This window comes from Pygocentrus nattereri, chromosome 23 (genome assembly GCF_015220715.1).
Source record: "Pygocentrus nattereri isolate fPygNat1 chromosome 23, fPygNat1.pri, whole genome shotgun sequence".
NCBI classification, from domain to species: domain Eukaryota; kingdom Metazoa; phylum Chordata; class Actinopteri; order Characiformes; family Serrasalmidae; genus Pygocentrus; species Pygocentrus nattereri.
In genome coordinates this window covers 12,347,447-12,360,765 of record NC_051233.1, presented here as the reverse complement: position 1 = coordinate 12,360,765, position 13,319 = coordinate 12,347,447, and the positions used below count along the sequence as shown (strand labels likewise).

The following is a 13,319-nucleotide window of genomic DNA, read 5'->3' as shown; positions in this document are numbered from 1 at the left end:
GCGCGCTGTTTGTGCTGCGATTTTGACAGTTGCGCTCGGCTCTCCGCTGTCCGCTTCGGGAGCGGTGGGAGGGCAGACGCAGTCATATTTACGGTCAGGCACGAGCTTATAAATCAATGTTTCGAATCGAAGAGCACCCTACAACGTGGAGGAAATGTTTTCGGGGAGATGCGAGGAAGAAAAGTGACCGTAAAACCACAGGAAAAGACGGCTGTTCGGATTACGAGCGAGAATATCAGCGGCTAGTCGCGGAGGCTAACGGTGGTTGTCAGCAACGTTAATGTTGGTTGCCAGGCTGCGTTTGGTGGACTGGCGTCTTGCTGCTGGACATTACTCATTGGACGTAACCCATTGTGCAGTTTGAAGAAAACGGTAACTAATTCTTACATTTGTTTGCTTTTTTGAGACCATCTAGTCATGGTGTTTACGGCTGATGGAGCTAAACGAAGCTGAAGTTGGTTTCTTATTTCGAAATTTGCGTTCCACCGTAAATGGTGCAGCAGTTACATTCTGGCGCCCTTAGCTAAGCTAGTTACATGCGCCAGAATGCGACATTCACATAATTTAAGGTGGAACGGAAAATTTGAATAAGAAGCTGGCGAGTAATGAAGCTAGCTAACCTCCCTGATCGGAGCTAGCGAGCTAGCCGGCTAAACTCACAGTGGCCGTAAACAGAAGGGAAAGAAATAGTCAACAACAAAGCTCAATATAGCCAGAGATACTTTCCGAGTTACACGTGTAAATTATATTAAAAACTTAAATAGTGCATTATTGACATGTCGGTGTAGCTACGTAAGTTACCGCCGAGCCGCACTGGCTGCCGTGCTGGTGTGTGGAAGCGAAACGCCGCAGCTAGTTGGAGCTGCCAAGTGTCCGCCAAGCAAGATACCCTGAGCGGATAGAGGAAAAAGCACTCTCGCCTAGTAGTCGGAGACAAGCATTGAATAATATTCTTTTCTCATACGTGGCGGAGATCCGTAGACTCACAATACATTTGCAGAGGAACTTGAGAAATAAACGGCTAGCTCGAAAAACTTGCTTTCTTTGAATAAGTTTACCGGTTGTGGATTTACTGAACTCCAGTGTTACATGTACCTTTGCAGTATGCAAGATAGGTCAGTCTATACAAGCCTTCAGGTAATTTACTACATTAGATTCTGTAGCCATCATCTTGTTGGGGTACAAGTTTATAGTTTGACATTTTTCTGTACGTGAATTATACTGTATAGAGCGTGGTGTTCTTGTCTCTGACTTGAATATTTTCATATTGTCCCATTCTCCTTTCAAGAACTGCATATAAAATAATTCACTCCAGCATTTGTAACTCTTTTTATATTTTGTAAGCTTTTCCGTTGTGCTTATAATAACACACTTTCTCCTTCTCCACAGATTCCCACCTCGATTAATAAAAATTTCCAGCCCATAATAAAAATGCGACTGAAGTGATCGGCGAGAGGGGAGATGATGAGTTTCCAGGACGTGAGCTGGCTGGTCCTAGTGGCGCTCTTCTGTGTCTCGCTGCTGGTCGTGCTAGTCTGGCTTGTTCAGTTCTCCCTGGCCTTACTGAGGCCTAGGAGAGGTGCCAGGCCCCAGCGGAGCGAAGAGAGCTCCTGGCAGCTGCCCCTCAGCCTCACCCACCAGACTCTGACGGGCGGAGTGTGGGGCTCCCTCCTGAGGCTCAGATTTGGGCGAGATGGCTCGGCAAGTGACACTGAGGCTGGGGTCAAAGGGCTCCTGTCCTCCCTTTTCGCGTTCAAGTCGTTCAGGGAACACTGGCAGAGGGCGTGGGTGAGAGCGCTCAACGAACAAGCCTGCAGACAAGGGGTGAGTTAACACTGTGCATTACACTCAGATGTTTGAGGGAACGCATGTTACTGTATGACGTTAGTAAGAAATTGTTTTTGTGTGTGGTTGGTCCTGAGACTGTGGCAGTGTTTGAACATATGTTTTTGGGCATTTGTGTGTAGGTGTATGTAGTCATATCTCGGGGTGTATATGTCTATGTATGGGCACAGGTATTTATAGGCTTTGTTTTGGAGAGAGTGTGTGGGCAGCGTGTGTGTAGCGGGGTTACTCGTTAGTCAGTGTGTAGGAGTTTGAGTTTCAAGAGTGAAAGACAGGTTCTTGTGTAACGTCTGTCTCTCTCTCTCTCTCTCTCTCTCTCTCTCTCTCTCTCTCTCTCTCTCTCTCTCTCTCTCTCTCTCTCTCTGAATTACATCATATATCAAATCTTTCTCCTGAGGCTTATCTCCTGTACCCCCCCCCCCCTACATGCGTCTGTCTGTCTCTGTCCATCTATCTATCTATCTATCTATCTATCTATAGATATATAAAATATGTGTATGTGTGTGTGTGTGTGTGTGTGTGTGTGTGTGTGTGTGTATATATATATATATATATATATATATATATATATATATATATATATATATATATATATATATATATATATATATATATATATAATACCCTTCTGTGGTAGACAGAATGTAGTTTATGTCGTTAGGTACTGTTTAGCTTTTACATTGACAGCACCTCTGTATAGCAGCTCTTTATTTAACGCCTTTTTATTTAAGACCTTATTTCCTGGAATGATGCGAGCAAACATTTAGCCAAAGGAACAGTATCTGGGCTCCCAGGGGACAAGCGTAGTGGGGTGGACGCCCACGGTCATGCCACTACATTAGCTATCGCAGATGGTTAAATGATTTCAACAATATCTGATTTCCCTGATTAGTCACCATGTCTGATTTCACAGGTTCAGCAAAAGGGAAAAACCTGTACACTTGGGTCACAAGCTTTGCATTTAGTAGAGAAAATCTGAACTGTAGGGGCACTAGGCAGTATTTAAAACATGTAAAAACTCTTCAATTAAGGGAGTCCTGAGATTATGTTGAACAGTTTTTATGGTCACTCTTTCATGCTCAAGCTGTTAATTTTGGCTTTCACACAGTTTGTTTAATTAGCTATGCAGCGTAAGTCATAGTAAGAACTCTGCCAGTACCTCACAGATGTTTGCACCATGTGTGTTTTAGTTTTAAGATGCCAGCATTCATGGGCATATTGTGAAGGCTCTGACTCCCCTATCCAAATTTGAGTTGTCCTTCATTTTCTCTTTTTGCTCCAGAAGCTCCAGGGTAGGTGTTTTATTTATCTCCTGATCTGAAGCCAGCTTTTCCCTTTGTGCTTTACTTGGAAGACCATGGAAAACTGTTCTCAGCTCAGTACAAAAGCATGACTTTTATCAGCACTGAGCACATCACTCAGACTGTTCAAAATAGTGTGAGATAGCTGCCGTGTCCAAAGGTCTCCTTTCCTATATTTAACTGTGTCTCCGTTTGATCTGCCTGGGTATCAAAGCTCAGCGCCATAGACTGCCCTCTGGGCATAGAATGAGAGATTGAGTGATGTCCTGCCTCCCTCGTTCTTTCTGCCCCTTGCCTTGTCATCGTTCCGGTTACTGTGTGGTGGCTGAGTTTAAAGGGGGTCAATCAAAGCCCTAATCACCCCTCCACAGGGGAGAAGAATTATACCAACCCCATTCCCACTTTAACATCTCACATGATTTGACTTAGGCCTTCCCCATTTGGAAACATCCAAAAATGCTTTGAAGTGATGTTGCCTATGGAGACCATGCAGATATGCTTGTATATTTGTGAAAACTAGCCATCTACACAGTTGTTCTGATCAGCGAGAGTGGAAATTTTAACTGTATGTCTGCACACTCATATGCAACGTTCCGAAAGCATCTCGGCTGTTTTTAATGCGGTTGAGTCTCCCGAATCTGAAGGTGTTGTAAAATATGAAGTAAAGAGATTATTACTCGAAATGTCATTTTCCACTTTATTTCTGTCGCAAGGTCTCCAGCCAATAGTTGTGCCACTTCAGAAACCTAGTTATTTCATTAGATTGTCAAGGGGAGGTGTGTGGAGAGGATTTTGGTTATGTAATTCTCATGTCTTCTAGCTTCAGTTTCTCCATAGTCAGTTGGATTTTTCAGGGAAAAGATGAGAGATCCAGCAGAACGCTGTTCACAGGACCTCCGTTTAATTTCAGGTCTGGATGGGAGCCAAGTGCAGAAACAGCACCAAGCATTTTCATTCTGTCGATTGCTGTGTAAGATTCTACAGAGCATGATGGACTACGCTGTTGTGGAGTCAGGGCTTTTCTTAATGAAGTGTTTTAGATTCAAGAGTCTCTCTTGTGACTAAAAGACAAATTAGCAAATTCTTGGTTTTGAGCTATTGAGGTCAAATGTGAAGCGTTGGTGTGAAGTTTATGAGTGAATATAAGAAACAGGTGGATATTATGTCATGAGACTGTGGCACAATCCTATGTGCTCTTGTTAGGTGCCTGACCCTGCTGCTCTAGAGAGAGAGATGCTGAGTCTCCTTGTTCCTCCAGTATGTTTCTCTGACCTCTTGCTGTTGTTTTCAGGACCCCAGTTACATGAACAACAGCACTGAGTGAAAGACATGTTTCCTTTACAGTTTGAAAGGTCACATTGACCAAAAAGACGTATTCAGACGTTTGTCATTAAATGACCATGTGACATGAGGATATCTTCCTGGATGTGCTGAAGGTTGAGAATAACTAGCCTTGTTCATCACCTTTCACTTTTGCATTCAACTGATTAGAAGTATTGCATAATGAAATGAGGATTTTGTAGAAGCTGGAAATGTAATGTTTTCTAGGAACTCCTGCTTCTGTTTCTTCAGACTGTTAAGTTCTCTTTTGTTTATTGAATATCCTTCCTCTACTTTTTTCATCTAAATATTGGTCATGTTGTATGTTGTAATGTTCTTAGAGGCTTGCTTGTGAAAGCCTCTCAGTCTGTCAAAAAAGGTTTAGAGAAAATGCTCCAATTTGGAAACTCTTATCTACATTCTGTCTTCTAATACAAGATAAAAGACTTTAGGTTTTAGGATTTTCATTCAGGAGGAAAGTATATGCTTTAGTGAACAGATCAAAGGGCATATTTTCAGATTAGTCTCCTGCATAAGTTGGTCTGGCTTTCAGTAGACAGGGATCTACACCACATTGGAACCTGCTAACTCATGAGTAAAGATGACTGAAGAATCATATTTATTTTGACTATTTTATAATTTAAGACAACACCTTGGATCTCTTTGCTGATTTGTATGCTACAAGATGGCACCAGAAGCATTGCTGTGACATGCGTGGTTTGGGTTCGCACTGTCATAATGCCACCACATTTGCTGCCAAGACATCGGTTTCCTAGCACTTTGTGCATCTCATGTGCTGAGAGGTGGATGGGCTAATTCCCTATGTTCTTCGGATATACACTCTGTCTCGATGGAAACCCCCCACCCCCTCAGATATGCACAATTAAATCTATCTGACCTGAAAAACCTGCTAGTGGGATTTCAGTGTGTGTGTTTGTGTATGTGTGTGTGTGTGTGTGTGTGTGTGTGAGAGAGAGAGGGAGAGACAGAAACAGAGAGAGGGAGAGGGAGAGAGAGAAAACAAGAGCTCAGGTCACAAGCGTAAATTATAGCCTACGGTAGGTCATGCCCGACCACCTTAACACACAGCAAGCCACCTGTTGGCGTAACTCCAGGAAAACTGATATCCTAGTTCTGTCTTGGTCCTAGTGACAACCTTTTTAGACTCTCTATATGTATGTCTGTGTGTGTGTGTGTGTGTGTGTGTGTGTGTGTGTGTGTGTGTGTGTGTGCGTGCAAGACAAAGAGAGAGAGCGAGGAGGTGGTTACAAAAGAACTTGTCGTTTTGCTTTTACTGACATTCTGATTAGTGTGACTTTTTCTAGTGTACGCTTACTGTAACTCTATGGACCTGTTCAACCAGTTAGGGTTATTGTTTGGGCAAATAATGCATCCACTATTTGCCTTGTTGCAGTACAAAAAAACAAAGGCTCCTAATTTTTTTCCATCGATGTAGGGTTCTAGGTAAAACCTGTAATTCATATAGAACAAGCAGGATGTGTATCCAGACTAATGTTGATGGATCCATAAGAGTTAAAGGTGCAGTAAGCGATTTTCTTCTTTGCCTTACGACACAACCAGTATGCCAGTGTTCTTGGAACTCTACATGCGGTGCGTCTAAACTACACCTGGTGTTGTGGGGAGGCAATCGACCTTTCCTCATTTGATAGTGGACAGATGATCAGGAGTGTGTTATCAGTGTTGCTCAAAATATGTCTGAATTAGAAGGTAACTGGAAACTTTAAGAAATGTTAGTTTTTCTAATCTGTGTAGTTGACAACTGACACGGCTGTTGTTATAATCGGTTTGACAGTAACAGTTCTCTGTCACACATGACAGCTACCGAAAGTGTTAAGCAGCTTTTGTTTGCGATATTTCTGATTGAATTATTCTGAAACTTTGCTATCCCTTCTAGTTGAAGTGTCAGACTGATAGCAACACAGTTTAGCAAATGAAGTTTTTTTCTGATGACTACCAAGCAGTATTGCATCAATATTAAGTGCTGCATAAGAGGAACTAGAGTTGTGTTGATTTACTTCTATTTTTAGAGTGCTGAAAGCATTCGATTGGTGTGTAGCTTGAATGCTATTAGTGTATATGCTAGCGCCAAAAAACTGTTATACTTCAACGCATCAAGTAAAGTAATTGTATATTCAATTAGTCAGCTAGGATAACAAACACATTTGGCATCGTTCTGAAGTCCTGTGTCCTTTCCGTATGGAAAACGCATTTATTTATTTATTTATTTCCTCCTTTATATGTGACCTGACGTTATTTGCAGACTCCCTGTCATTTCTGTGTTTAAAGTGTAGCTATAATCCGCTTTGCTAATTTTTCCCATTCAGTATTTGGCAACATGCAACTCGCCTGTCGTGTTCTGCTTTGAGTAACCTGTGGTAAAGTGACTGATGTAGCCTTAGCAGTTTTACCAGTGAGCATGCAATTCTTTTTCTACTATGACAAGTTTGTTCCTCTGCTGTCACATAAACATGGCATTGCTCATGGATGTGGAGCCATTATGATTAAGTAGTTTATGGGTAAATTGCTTGCATATTTGTTTTTTTTTTTTTTTCTTGTAAATATAGCTTGTTGCTTCTTCGGTGAAATGGATATCTGATTAACTGTTAAAGGCAGGGAAGGAAAAAAAAAACTTGAAAACATTTCAATAAATTTGAAAACATTTTATTATAAAAAAATGTCCTAGAGAAATGTAAACTGTCTTTGGAGGAGCTAATGAGCTAAGGCTAAGCTGGCACCACATTGGATGCTAATTAAGACGTATGTACCAAAAACAATTAATTAATTTTTATTCCACAAGTTTAAACAGGCTTTGCCTTTAAGATTGATGTATGTAAATCTCTTTCCTGTTTGTTGCCTTGCATTGTGTCTATTCAGAAAGCAGCTTGTGCTGAAACACTGCTTATAACTTCACCATAAATGGGCAGAGCTAAACTGCTGTCGTCTGAATAGGTGGATCTATGGGGTTTTTCGTGACATCACAAAAACGATGACTTCAAAGCAAATGGTTTTTGCAAGTTAATTTGTATGTACAGACCGTATTGGCTTCAGAGTAAGTGGTATGTTTTGGCGCTTTAGCCGCGTTTGCATACTGCACTATGTGCCTTACATCATTTTTTTCCCCATGGTATTGGCCCTTTCATGACCTATCCTTTAGAAGCTTCTTTGGGGAACCACGAGTGATCCCTGAGTGGCATTGGTCCAAAGCACCCTTTGTGGTGCTTTTTTAACACCTTACCTTTTGTAAGGAACAGCTGCAGAAGAGAGATGGCATAAGAAAAAGAAATTAAATGAAAGAGACAGAAGTAATACCATACATTGAGCACCATGTTGGCTCACATCTCGGACATACGAGCACTATGAGTATATTTGAAATGACAGCTAGAGGAGGTGAAGAGGTCAGGGACCTTTTTGTGTGTATGTGTCGGAGTGGACACTAGCTTATGACTCATGGGCAGTCAGATCAGTGGAACTGAACACAACACCAGCAGCATCCCCTTACAGAGAAAGCGCACTCTCGCTCTCATGACAGTGGATGGTATTTAGATGGCCTTTAGCTCTTGTTATTTGCAGCACGTGCTAAGAAACTCACACCAACTCCATGTGACCTCTCGCGAGGAAGTCGGATGGGAATTTGACCAGCCGGTTAATCTTCACCATGCAATTCCACACACAGTGGCATTTTAATCAGATTACTGGTGCAAAGAGAGTGGCTTGAGCGTTCAGTGAGTGGGAAAGGAGAGATCAGTGCCATGTTTTATTGAGAGAGAGATATGGAAAATGGGATGGTGCATGATGCATGAATGTAAAATTATTGGTGGTAATCATCAGCTGTAATTCCAATCCCAGACCAATAATAATATTAACTAATAATAAATTGGCTGTTCTTGTAGTGGCACCCTTATGGGGCTGTTTGCCTTGTTGAATCATGCAGGCCTCAGCACTTCATCCCAGTTGTTCATTGTGATGTAGAGGTGAATAGTGGACTATGTGTTGCAGCTGCGATCCTCCACACTCTTGAGTGTTTCTGTGTAAAACTTAAGGGCTCTAAGAAGATTCATCCCCAAACCCCCCCCCCCCCCCCCCCAATTCATGCATATTCTTACAATCCTACATTCGTTTTCTTTTGTTTTTAAACTACTCTGTCTTTCTTTCTGTTTCGTTCTGTCCAGATATGTTCTTGCAAAGATTTTCTTTCTCATTTTTTCTCTTTCTTGTGTCCCATTTTTCTGTTTACTTTCTTTGTCACTCTCTTATTTCTCTTGTTTTCTTATCCTCTAACATCATTTCTCTTCATATATTATGTCTTCTGTCTTTTTCTCTGGGTCTCTTATGCCCTCTCCTCTTTCTATTTCTCTCCCTCTCTCCCTCTCTCCCTCTCTCTCTCTCTCTCTCTCTCTCTCTCTGCCTCAATAATCCAGGGATTTGGCAGAAAGGGATTGGCACAGCTGGTTACGTGTGACCATGTCAGCAGAAGGACGTCCTCTGAGTGCTGATAAACACACATACACATACACACAAACAAACAAGACAGAAACACACACATATAGTATCACTTACCGATTATATGTGTTATACACATACTTACTGTAATATCTCCTTAAGATGATTAAGCACTCGCACAAAATCTCTCATTGTAAAGTCGTTAACTCTCAGCTGACTAATGAGACTGACTTGTTTTCACCTTTTCAATGAACACATTTTACCAAGATTCAGTCACAAATATCAGGCTAATGCATCGCATACTTGAGATTATGCAATGACTGAAGTCTGCAGGCACATATGTCATGCACGCTTGGTCACACACAAACACAGACACAGGCGCACACACACACACATAGAGAGAATTTTACAACTCTTAAGGTCACTCAGATTTCCCTGAAATGATCACTGCCAAATCAGTTTATTGATTCATTTACGCAACGTCCTGACTGGCTCTGGTGCACATATGTGTATGTGTATGTGTATGTGTGTATGTACGTATGTGTGCGTGGAATTCATGCTGTGAATGTGTGTTTGTGTGAGTCATACAATCACCCAGAGGACGTGTTGAGCACAGCAATCACATGATGGCAGAATAGAGGGCATTTGCAGATGAGGGCATGTGCAGATGTGCCCCTGACACAGCTAGTATATGCCATCTTGCATTCTGTGTGCCACTCCACACCCTTTAAAACTCCTTCAGCTTATGTGATATACCATGTACCATTTAAGTGTTGGCAGGAGTACGTGTTGCTTTATAAAGATGTTTAGGTTAGATATTTGGGGAAACGTTTGTATGGAATATATTTAGTAACATGTCTGTAATGTACTTATTAACAAGGTTTAAAGGGCTCGGATCAAAGAAAAAAACTGTTTCTTTGCTTTTTGAAAGAAGACGTTTGATGTAGCATCAAATGTGCCATCCTTTTCCTGGGCTGTGTGGCCTACATATGGAAATTAAGCTCCAAAAACAGGCTGTTTTAAATTCATTGCTTTTGTGCGGTCATAAAAACCAACATATATTAGTAGCAATGTAGTAGTAGCATTCTGACTTCTTTTGTTATTTGAGTATCTGTAAGGATTAATGAATGGACAGTTGTTTAATTTCACAGTATTAGCAAAACATCATATTGACGTTTGGTGGGTCTGTTTTTTTCCATCATCCCATAAAGAATTCAAAGACATGAATAACCATTTCAGTGTTTTAATATCACCACCTTGAAAGATTAACTGAGTACTCAAGTACCTGTGCACATCTCTACTATTCGAGTGTTCCAGTCTGGACTGCCTTTTAAGTGTGTTGCAATAAAGGACAGCCAATTAGAATAGAGATCATTTGTATAGATCAGGCTAGATCCACACCTTAAAAGTTAACCACATAAACTTGATGTGTTAAGACCTTGGTGGGAGGTGGGGTGGGGGTGGGTAGGAGACATTTTAAGTATGTTATTATTATTTTTTTTTTTCTTGGTCTGTAGTGTCTGTTTTGTGAAACATGCCTTCACAGCTCAAGCCTGCACATGTGCAGTCAAAGCTCAAGCCACATTCCACATCTACTGTTTGAGAATGAGTGAGGAAAAGTATTTTTCTGTAATCAAATTAATTGGACACTTTGTTCTCATCTACAGTGCTCTGGGTCATCTGATAATGTCTGACTGTGTGTGCGCATGTGTGTGAGTGTCAAAATGAGAGGATGGCATATTATCATGCCTCGGGTCTAGAATATGTCTCTCAGTGTCTGAGACAACCTAGATACATGTGCAGTGAAAGACTACAGACTCAAGGTCAAAGCTTTGTCTCTTCTCTTTCTCTCTCTCTCTCTCTCTCTCTCTCTCTCTCTCTCTCTCTCTCTCTCTCTCTCTCTCTCTCTCTCTCTCTCTCTCTCATCCTCTCTCTCTCCTTATGTCCCTCTCTGTTTCATGTTGGTGACTCCTTCGTATGACACAGATTGCCTGTAGTAATTAAAGTGCACTTGCAGTTTTTATATTATGGTCTAGGATGTAAAATGTGTTTCCTTCTCTTTCAATCGTTTGAAACCCCAGTTTTTCACACCTGATTGCGTATGAAGCATCTGCATTTTTTCCTGTTTTCAAATTGTTGATTTGTTTCTTTCCACCAGGACTTGAGCCTGCATCTGCTGTAAGATTTTAAAGCCAGAAATGAAATGGCAGATCTGTTGAGGCCAAACTTTCCACATGAGTCACTGATATCTTCAAAAAAAATGTCTTGAGTTTCGCTGCAGGATACTTCAAGCAAGGCTCTCAGCAAAGCTGGCAGTTTTCAGGCGCTATGTCTGCGTATGTTTATTTTTGAGGTAGCCCTGTGTCTGTCCTCTGAAGTTGTTAGCCCTCTTTGTGCTAGAAATGGCCTGAGGCTGGCTGGGAAATGCTGTGATTTTTTTTTTTTTTTTTTTTTTTTTTTTTTTGCAGTCCTGGCATTGTTTTATTTCTGGATGATTGGACAGACTGGTGGTGTGTTTGAGGACACCAAAGGGCTCCACGCCTGGGTGATTTAAACATAAAGTGACACCATATCAGAGAGGGGAGGAACAGTGTCAACACAGACACATACACACTCTAGAATTTGGATCATGGCAGTCACGCTTATATTTCATTAACCACAGTTAGGTAATGTTCAGGTTACCAGGCTGAAGGGGCACAAACCTGATATTTTTTCTTAACGTGATACTGATCTAATGTTTTCAGATCTGTCTCATGGATCTGAACCACTTTAAAATGTGCTATTCGATTGATGGGAACACTCGGACCAGAATGCATGTTTTGTTTTTTGCATCATTCAGCGTTAACTTGGCAGCAGCGCCTAACCTGAAGTGAGTAACTGCAAAAACAAAGCATTTGGCCCTTCCCCCTCATCTTACTCTAATTAAGTGAGAGCTGTTCAGAGTAAATTATCATTGTGACGAAGGGTTGTTCTGCTGGCTAGTTTGTTTGTTGTTCCTGACGCACATGGTTAATCTATGTGACTTAATTAATTAGGAAGTGCACATGCGGGTCTCAATAATGAAACTGTGGTATAACCGCAAGACACTTGATGTAGTGATATGCCATCTCAGTATTAAGAAGACTACGTTTTTTTGATAGAAGATGAAAGAAACGATTGCTAACTTTAGCATTGATTGAGATGTAGACAGAGTGGACAGCTTTTCTTACAAAACAAACACCTCAAGCCTCACATGAAGCCCAGAAAACCAAACTGAAAATCTACCTTTGGACCTATTTTAAGAAGAACCAATTAATTGGAAACGACCATTATGCTTGGAAGAGTTCAAGGTAAAAGAGGAAGAGGATGACCAGCAAAAAGATTGATGGATACAATAAAAGAAATCATAAAAGAACTCATTCAGAAGCCTGCCTGAAGACCAAAACAGAAAGCAGGATATTCTGGAGAAACACTATCTGTTTGGTCACCAGGAGTCTGAAACGACTTGACTGCACTTAAATCTTAGCCATTAACTTGTGCTTTTAGCTGTGATTTGGTTCTAAGGACATATATCTTTGTCAGTTTTGAAGACAAAGATGTTAAGTGTTTATGTACTTGAAGTCGTTTTGTTGTTCTTGGGTGATTCATCTGATAAGGAAATCTGAGGAAGAGTTCTGCAGCAGCCATGCAAACCTTGTGATGTAAATTTGGAGGGTTTTTCATTCTATGCAAATGAGTTGTGCAGGGGAGATGCATGGTAGTGAATTTGTGTTGTGATGTAAGGATCTCTGTACATGATCGAAAGCAGCATGATGTATGATTTAACTGACTTAAATTTTGATCATTTTCTTCTTTTGCAGTGCTGTGCTGCCCTAGTTTAAGACTGTAATTAGACCTAATATGAACTCCAAACTTTACAAACTGATATTGACTAGTAATTATAAAACTGGTTGCTTCGGAAAGGCAGAACTGAGTGAACATTGGGGATGATGTGTGCTGGAATGGAGAGAAGGGAGTGGGTGTGATCTTATTGTCTGTAGATAATTGTGACTGAAGTCTTACAAAAGCAGCTTTAACGCATTTCCTGCTGAAACCTCTTATCTCATTTTTGCTCTTAAAGGATGGAGGGCAGACTGTCCTGCTTAGTCATCGTTATGTTCCTTACTGTAATTCCAGCCATACCTTACGTTCCTGTCCTGTTTGACAGACTACATGCCTACACTCAGAGCATGCAGCCATATATCTTTAACAAGCTCAACCACCACTTTTGGTTACCACACAACACAGTCTCTCTCTAGTAGTGTAATGATATACAAATTTAATCATACAATATGTATTTTGTTTTTTTGGCACCACAATACAATACAATAAATATAATCAATCAAAGCCTGAGCGCCTGGTGAAAGCATGATC

The 13,319-nt window shown here is 41.0% G+C and overlaps 1 protein-coding gene across 4 annotated transcripts in view; it reads left to right on the top strand.

Annotated features, from left to right (window-relative positions):
- Nucleotides 1-13,319, top strand: part of c2cd2l (c2cd2 like) — a 33,716-nt gene continuing 20,397 nt past the window's right edge. For 3 of the 4 annotated variants that reach the window (XM_017701753.2, XM_017701752.2, XM_017701749.2), the window contains exons 1-2: nucleotides 2-372; nucleotides 1,390-1,824. In XM_017701753.2, coding sequence (XP_017557242.1) covers nucleotides 1,462-1,824 — 363 coding nt within the window. In that variant the 5' untranslated portion in view covers nucleotides 2-372; nucleotides 1,390-1,461. Of the gene's footprint in view, nucleotides 373-1,389; nucleotides 1,825-13,319 lie in introns of all 4 variants that reach the window. The other variant, XM_017701751.2, reaches the window with a different exon arrangement.